Below are 9,127 nucleotides of genomic sequence, written 5' to 3' on the forward strand. Positions count from 1 at the left end.
GCGCTGTACGTAGTAGGAATTTTTGTGGCAAATATACACTATTTTGACACTATAAACCAGGGGCCATATGTTGCCCGCGGGCATCAGGTAGCCCTCAAGGACCACATAACCCGCAGGCTTGTTTTTAAAATAGCTCTCCAGTGATGGGATTTGCCATGAATGTTCAGGAAGTGATCATTTGAAAATATAAATACTGCAGAGATTTGTGGAAAGTGTTGCATAGAATATTCGTTTTCTAATTATTGCGAGAAATCATTAACATGATCAGTGTCTTCGCCCCAATATAATTAATGATTAATAATTACATATAAAGGTAATTTGAACAAATTTGTAATTTTAGAGATGTATATAAAACTGGTAGTACGTCGCATTAATCAGTGCCCAAGAAGTAGCTCTCGGTTTAAAAAAAGAAAAAGGGGGAAAAAAAGCAGATGACTATATACAGTGATACCTCGGAGTTTGAACATAATTCGTTCCTGCGAAGTGTTTAAAGTCCGAATTGTTCAAAATCCGAAAAAAAATTCCCCATAGGAAATAATGTGCTGTAAATGCAATTAATCTGTTCCCAAGCTCCAAAAACAGAAAATTCCTATTTATGTTTTTTACATTTACAGTACAGTACCGTATTTAAACAATAAAAATGCATTATCTTACCTGTTGTGGTGCGATGGCATCAGTGGATGATAAATGCTATGTTAATGCTATCTTTAGTTCAGTACTGAGTTTGTATATTTTACATTGGGCATATTGTTAGATTACTCAGCGGTCGTTGCGTTAACGTCCGGCACGTTGTTGAACAGCTAAGGAGGGTCCTCGTGCCAGTATTTACAGAAGTAGTCACGGTAGTTACAACGGCGCTATAATCTCCTTTCTAATTCCACTGTGGTTCGTAGCACTGTATGTTTTTCTTTGCTGCCACTGGCACTGTTGTCTTTCTTTGAGCCCATGGTAAAAAAAAATTGTTATGGAAAATTCAAAAGTATGGAGCACCTCCGGGAGTATTGACAATCTGACTGGAAATGAGCAGTGCATCGTCTCAACTACCGCAACGTGAGCATTCGGCATTGCTCGGCTTAGCTCGGCTTCACTCGGCTACCCGTTTTCAAGGTATGTTCGGCTTAGCTTGCTTTGGTTAGGTGTTCGAACTCCAAAAATAATTTTAAACTCCGAGGCATTTTTTGGTTGAAGTCTGAATCGTACGAGTTCCGAGACGTTCAAACTCCGAGGTTCCACTGTATTAGCACAAGTTGTTTTCTGCAAATTTACTTTGCCTTTCACACAATAATGGCATGGCTCAGTGGTAGAGTGGTCATCTCTCTTTTGTGAGGTTGTGGGTTTGATCCTCACCCCTGGTGACCATGTCAAAGTGTTCTTGAGCAAGACACTGAACCCCGATCTGCTCCCTTGGACCTGGCAGCAGCCGACCACTGGTGTGTGAATGTGTGTGTGTGTAAATAGGTGAATGTGAGGCATTGTAAAGCGCTTTGGACACCAGATGGTGCAGATAAAGCGCTATATAAAAAGCAGTCCATTGTAATGCTCTATCCATTTGAAAGATTTGCGATTATAATCCTACGAATGCCAACATTTTCTACAAGGTCAATGAAGTATCTACCCACCTGGCAGTAACACTTAAACTTGTTGCCTTACAGTAAGACATGGATGCAAATGAGTTTGTTCAAATGGCTTTATTTGTTTCCAAAAGTATATTTCTTGATTTAATTAGCTCATTCAGTACATTAATTAAAAATAACTTATAAGTATGGCATATTGAATAAATTAACATTAAAGGTAAATAATTGCACAAGATAAATAAATAAAAGGTATAAGGTATAAAGAACGTACATACATAATGAGCCTACAATAAAATTAATAGAAATAGATCAAATATGGCACAAGTAACACGATACAAAAATGACAGGAAAATAAATAATGGAAAATAAATTAAGAGCACAATTACTGTACAGTACTTCATCCTTTCAGTATATAAAAATATGCTATGCGGAGGTCATAATTTATATCAGTTTGACTGATGACGTCAACATTTGATTGGTCTGCACTTGCAATTTGGCTGACGACAGGGCTCTAAAAATCGATTTCTCTCATGTCGGTGGGCGTGCTGGCTCTTTCGTCCTCCAGCTCATCTCCTTTGTCCACCGGCCCGCTGCTGAGACGCTGTCGGAGGGCGCGCTCGATCATCTCGCTGTAGTATTGCAGCACCACCTGACATTCCCGAACACAAAAAGTCCATTAGAACAGCGATTATAACTCAAACTGGGGTTCGGGAACTTTAACTTGGGGATCCACAAAATAATTATATATCAATCTCAGCTTTTTCTTGTTGGGGGCACCTAGCCTCTATTCTTTGCATAAATACACCCATTCACTGTTTTTGTGCTCTTGCCTGTCTAATATAGAGTAAAAGTACTGCTTTGGCGCCTGAAGCATATTGGTGCCAAGGGAATGTGTTGCTACAGTATGTCTGTCTGTCTGTCTGTCTGTCTGTCTATCTATCTATCTATCTATCTATCTATCTATCTATCTATCTATCTATCTATCTATCTATCTATCTATCTATCTATCTATCTATCTATTTATCTATCTATCCATCCATCCATCCAAAGGCCGATCAATCACACTAAAGACTAAAGTCAGTCACAGGCCTAGATGCCACTCACCAGGTCAGTCTGGCACAGCTCGGCCAGCGTCAAGCCTAGCAGGTAGAGCTGAGAGTGCCCTCTGTCGCCGAGGCCCCGTAAAGCGCAGTTGAGCGAGGCGGCGGCCACCAGGGAGGGCGGCGCCCCCAGGAAGCGCGAGTCGCATGCGCACATGGCTGCCAGAGTGTCGCTGTGTCTCCTCAAGGTGGCGCTGTCCTCCTCGCCCCTCTCTTTAAGCGAGGCCAGGAAGTGTGGCAGAAAGTCCTGAGGCGTCACGGCCGCCGTGTCCCAGCGCAGGGTGGCTAGGATCATGCGCTCCATTTCCTGGTTTTTTTTTGGGGGGGGGGGGGGTAAGAGGATTAGGTGATGGGGTCCATTTGCGTTGTTCATGACACATATTTCATTTTTCTCCATAGGTTTGGCACATTTCTTGAAACTGAGATGACATTTTCAAAACTGCAAACTAATTTGGCCAAACAGACTTACATTTGTGCACAACCTATCAGTTCATTAGCAAAAGCACATATCTATTCCAAAACTGGTCACACATGCTTCACTCCAAGTTCCAAGAGATGGTACTGTCACAACAGCAAAGATCCTTCTCAATTGCTTTGACTCAGCTGCATTCACTTAGTGCTTTTGCCAAAAATAACTTGGATGATTTTGCACAACACTATGGTGTTGTGCAAATCGTATCTATGTGTCAAAATCAAATTTCTATGTCATACAAGTAGTCATTGCCCCCCACAATGCATCATCCCTTTGGCATTGTGTGAGTACTGCAAGTCAAAATAATTAGATGTTTTGTCACAGCAGCTAACAAAATTCAATTATACATAAAACAGAGGGGGGGGGGGGGGGTGGATTTTACAAGAGCAGTTTTCAAAGTTTGCAGTTTGACTTACTCCACTCACAGTCAAGGAAATTGCAACACTTTTTATTCACACAAAGTTACTTACACATTAGAGTGCAACAAAAGAAAATGTAAGCCGAATTCTGTATATTTATGAAAAACTAATAACTAAAATTAGATCTAGAGCACAGCGTACAAGAAGAACTACTGTAACACTTGCACTACATAGTAAATTCTGTCGAGTAAATTTGAGTGGGACCAAATAGACTCAGTTTAATATTTACATCTGGAAGAGTATCAAATAAAGAAGTGAAAAATAAATAAATATGTCACTCAAGGGTTGAGTAACAAACTCACGACCTTTAGCCGATCGACTCCCTGAGCCACAGAGCTTCTGCTGTGTGTTAGTATATCGCTCATGTCAGCTGGAATCTTTATAACTCCGAAAAATCAAAAACATCTTGGAGCTAAGCAAACAGTAGAAGTGGCGTAGCTCAGGTGGTACTGCGGCCGTCTCCCAACCTGAAGGTTCCTCAACCCTTGAGTGACTTTTATTTTTTCAATTCTTTATTTTACTCTCTTCCAAGTGTAAATTTTACTCTAAAACAGTCTATTTGGTCCCACTCCAAATAGAGTCAAATTACTCTTGGCCATCGTCCTCATTCTCTTTGCCGTCCATGCAAATTTTGTGCTAACTGTAGGCTAAATGTACACAACCATTTGCACAGACCCACTGAGGCAATTGAGACATGTACTAAGACATTGGCAATTTGATGAGAGCAATGAGGATTGCCATTCAGTTGACACCAATTGTAAGGTGGTTTTGGGATTTGGCCCTGGTATTTTGAAAATGGCATCTCAGTTTCAAGAAATGTGCCAAACCTATGGAGAAAAACTGTTATACAGAATACTGCTTAAAGGGGTACTCGACGGCAAATTATCAAGCCTGCAGTAAAGGTAAAGAGTAATTTGAGGAAAAGTGAAGTGCATCCGGAGAAATGTAATGCCTCACCCGCAGGTTGGTGGGCAGGAAGTTGTACTCGGCGGCGGCACAGAGAGCGTCCGAGGTGATGTTGTCACACTCGCTCAACTTGGAGGAAATGAGGATGCAGGCTGCCGCTAGGCAGTACGGCGATACGGGCGTGGACAACGTGACCGACAAGTATCTGTCTATCAGGGAGACGGACAGCGGGAACACAGCCTCGTCGCAGCCACAATCGCAGCACACCTGAGAGGAGAAACAACAAAGTGAGGTGACGATGTAAAAAGAGAGGAGGGGGACTCGAGGGGGGATGAAGGAAGATGAAGACACATAAAGAGACACTCTAACATCTGGATTTTTGCCTGTTTTACTGCTGCTTCTCCTCTCTTTCCTCCATGAGGTGAGAAGAATAGACATGAGGAGAGAACAGTGAACTTGATGTGAGAAGCGGGGATATAAGCAGAGATGCTGAAACAAGGCAGGAGATCCACCCAAGTACAGTAATTGCCTGGGGCCCTGAGCTGAAGGGGATACCGACAGAGGGCTGCCATTGAATCATATCAAGTGACAGATAACTGCTTTAGATACAGCAATGATACCCCACACACACACACACACACACACACACACACACACACACACACACACACACACACACACACAAATAAGACCCCCAGGGGACCCCAGAGATGTCTGATATTGGTCAGTACTAGTGAGTAGCGACACAATTGGTAACACTGCAATAACATGTTGGGATGGGAATCTCCCTAATGAGCCAGAAAAGCAAATGCATCATTTAATTCAGGTGTCCAATTTAATTTTGATTTTGTTTTGTTTTTTTCCACTTGGTTGTGTTTTTATCATTCTAAAAAATTATCACATTTTATATATATATATATATATATATATATATATATATATATATTTAAAAAAAAAGTTATGTATTGCATATTGCCTATTACATTTGCTTTCAGTGTCAGCTTTCATTGTTCATTTTACATTTTGTTGCTGTCAGGGCTTTTCAGGACATTAAAACCCCCCATCATTTTTCTTGAGTTACCCGACACCCTCTCACTCAATTTGTTATAATACCTTACATTGCTATCATATAGTACAGATGAGCACCAAAATCAACACATCACCTCAAAATCATGTTCAGTTGCTAATTTGATGTGCTAAACAATCACTTGTTACGTTGTCACAAAAAGCTTTGAATATTTCATAAAAGTAAAGGACTGTGTTAAATCATCTTCCCAAATTATTTTCCACAGGTCTTAGAGCCATGAATGCATGCAATAACTAAAACTATGAGCTGACTAAGCAGTGTAACAGTCAGAAATGAATCTGTGCCAGTTCCATCTGCACCAAAGCATGACAGCAATCTGATTTTATGATAGGAAAACATATTTACTCAAATGAATTTAACCTCACTTGTTATTGCCGAAAAAACATCCAGACTTTCAGTCTTGAAGCAACATAATGCATCACAGCTTCCGTATGTAAAGGAAGAGACGCTTAATAAAGTGTAAAATGAACTGATGACGACCTGCGATTCACTCCTGGCTGTTTTACTGGATTTTGACAGATTTTGCAAGGCCCACAGAATATTGTGTACTATTGCTATAAAAACATGGAACCTAACAAAATAAAGATTAGCATCATTTCTTTCATGAGGAAAAAAGTACATTTGGATCTGTTTCCATTTTCAGCAATTATCAATAGAATATAGCTACGTTAAATCATTATTTACAAATCTGTTTAGAACTGTGGGTAAATGAGCTTTTTGCAACATGGCACTGGTTTAACTCTTATACTCTGCTGCCACCTGCTGGCACTTTTAGTAATAACGTCCATTGCTTCAAACATTCTCTTCAGTCAAGAGGCTGCATCAAAGCCTTCTGTGTGCTCTAGCATTAAAAATATATATATTTAATTTAAAACAAAAACGTATAAATACGTCTTTGGGAGCATCGGAAATATTTAAAAGAGCACCTATTTATACGTTTTTGGGAGCAAATGAGTTAAGGATCAAATAATGCGATAAGAACATGAGTGTTTGATTCTAAATTAACTTTCTATTTGATGATTTTACATGAATTCCAATATTTTACAATATTAAATATCTGTTACAAGCTTTGAAGGAAAAAGTACAAGCAGAAGTAGAAAAGTGTGATTAATCGCGAAAAAATTGGAAAATTGTGGGAATAATTGGTTAAAAAATGATAATCGTTTGACAGCACTAGAAAAAAAACAAAAACATGAGATTGATCACATTTGGAAATACGAGGTTTCCGCCCGGCAAGCAACAATATCCAAGAGGGAACTTGAGCATATACTAGATGACGTCATTCGATGTCTCCATACCTCCAGCATCCACTTGGCCAGCTCTTCCCGTCTTTCAGGCTCCTGCTGAATGAGAGTAACGTAGAGCGGCGATGGCGCATATCGTTCCTCGACGTGAAGCAGCGTCTGGATCACACGCCTCCCTGACACTGACGGGTCCCAGGCGGCTCGCAGCTGACCCCCGGGACCCTTCGTCCCCGTGACTCCTTTAGCGGCCTGATCTTGGTAGTCCTCTTCTGTTTCTTCGCACCACAGCGACACACATCTATCGTCCGACTGCATGATGGTGGGGGAGGGGGGAAAGTGCTGGCTAAAAAGTCTGAGTGAAGCGGGAGAAAATCCTTGTCTTCCTTTTATACGCACGAGGAAGAAAGAGAGCCTGAAAGAGGGTGGCACCCATGGTTAGTGACATAAACTGTAAAGAAGACAATTGCTTCAACAGGTGGGCCGGCGAGTTTGGGGGGCCGGTAAGGGGGGGGCCGGGGCGGAGCGCGCCCGGCGGCGCAGACAAGAGAAGGAGTGGCGGGACGACAGCTTGGGATCGACGGTGAAAAGGGAGAAGAAAAAGGTCATCTCCACACTCTGACAATGGGAATGGATGACAATAGCAGCACGGTGTTTGTTTACAATGCCACCGTGGACCAGGGAGGGTCCAAGGGGGGCACCCAAATGGCAAATTTGTTAGTAGAGACCCCCACAATTTGGATTATTACACATTTGGGTTTTAACATCACAAAACGGCGAGGAAATTAAGTTATGGGCCACTTAATTAGGTACAGCCTCATTAGATGAGATGAGGTAATGCTCACTTTACTCAACTCAACTTTGTTGAAAGAGCACTTCAAACAAAACAGCCACAACAAAGTTACATAAAACATACAAAGAAAGAACGCCAAAAATAATGATAATAATTGTATGGATAGGCGAGTACTGATACCAAGTCTTGGCATCGGGCCGATATCTGTCCGTATTTCAAGGTTATCGGTCCTCACAACGGCAGCCCATACTACAATCAAGAACTAGAAATGAGAAGAATAGAAAATTGTCATTCATTTCAATACAATTTTAAGGGAAAATGCTATATTGGGACACTTTTTTAAATTATCCGTCATTGTTTCAGGGGGGAATTTATATGTATCAAAAGTACTATTGGTATCGGAGTTGAGTACTTGTACTCGAATATGTCTGGAAAAAAAAAAGTGTTATCGAACATCTCTAAATAATATGCATCAGGGAGCTGTTGTTATTATTTTGACCTATGCATGTAATAAAGTAATTATACTAATTTAAAAAAACTACTAAATACAATTCTACTTGTATAAAACAACGTCTATAATAACTACTTGCATGATTAAATTAACATGATTAAAAAATATATCATTCATTATATTAAAGAGGAAACCTCATTATTAATATACCATGTATTAATTATAAGTATTTTAACATTATGTACATTAACATTAAATATTTAACATTATTATTGTAGATAAATTGCATATATTTTTTATTTTCAACAAATATATAAATGAGGTATTTGAAGATATTACTACACTTTACTTATCTTTTATTCCCATGTGACATACATACGATCTTTTTTTTTTTAACAATTCAAATGATAACAAATACATGTTTGCGTTATGATTGGTGTCCTGTCTGACTTGTAAGGTTTTGTTCGCACCTGTACTCGTCATCCTGTTCCCTTGTGTCATCCAATCATCTCCCCCAGCCACTTGTGTCTTGTCCAGGTGTCTCTCGTTGTCTCGTCAGTTGGCTTGTATTTAGTTCCCTGGTTCTGTTCAGTCTGGGTTGGATCATTGTCGCTGTCACCACTGGTGTTTTGTTTGTTACTTTGATTTTTGGTCTTTTCAGAGCTTTGTTTATTTAGAGTTACCCAGTACCCCTGTTGGTGTTTTTGTGAAATAAATTATGTTTAGTAGAACATGCATCCCTGCTGTGATTCTCCTGCCTCCCTGCATTTGGGTCCTCCACTCCGTTTCGTGACAGAGTCAACTTCAACTGTGACAGTTTGAAGTTTTATTCAACAGAATATATTTTGATATATGCATTGTATTGTTTATTTCATGTTTATTTCATATTTATTTGTATGTATTTATTGTTGCTGGGTTGCCACAATTAGCTCATTAAATTAAATTCCAAATTTAAATCCATGAATAAATTAATTGTAAAAAGGCTTACTGAAGCACGAGCTGTGAGATTGAAACAAGAATTATTCATAATTGATATTACTAAGGCCCATTAGGTCTCAATGTGCTCTAACAAAAGGCCTGGGAT

At 40.0% G+C, this 9,127-nt stretch overlaps 1 protein-coding gene across 1 annotated transcript; it reads right to left on the reverse strand.

Annotated features, from left to right (window-relative positions):
* Positions 1–1,928: 1,928 nt before the first annotated feature.
* ccndx (cyclin Dx) lies at positions 1,929–7,218 on the reverse strand. Its single transcript, XM_086091474.1, has 4 exons — positions 6,857–7,218; positions 4,523–4,738; positions 2,679–2,981; positions 1,929–2,223 (listed from the first exon to the last, which is right to left on the reverse strand). Exons 1-4 carry the CDS (start codon positions 7,115–7,117, stop codon positions 2,086–2,088), a joined length of 918 nt encoding a protein of 305 aa, XP_085947600.1. The 5' UTR covers positions 7,118–7,218; the 3' UTR covers positions 1,929–2,085.
* Positions 7,219–9,127: the final 1,909 nt, after the last annotated feature.

This window comes from Leptonotus elevatus, chromosome 1 (assembly GCF_054856555.1).
Source record: "Leptonotus elevatus isolate MCC_2025b chromosome 1, RoL_Lele_1.0, whole genome shotgun sequence".
NCBI lineage: Eukaryota > Metazoa > Chordata > Actinopteri > Syngnathiformes > Syngnathidae > Leptonotus > Leptonotus elevatus.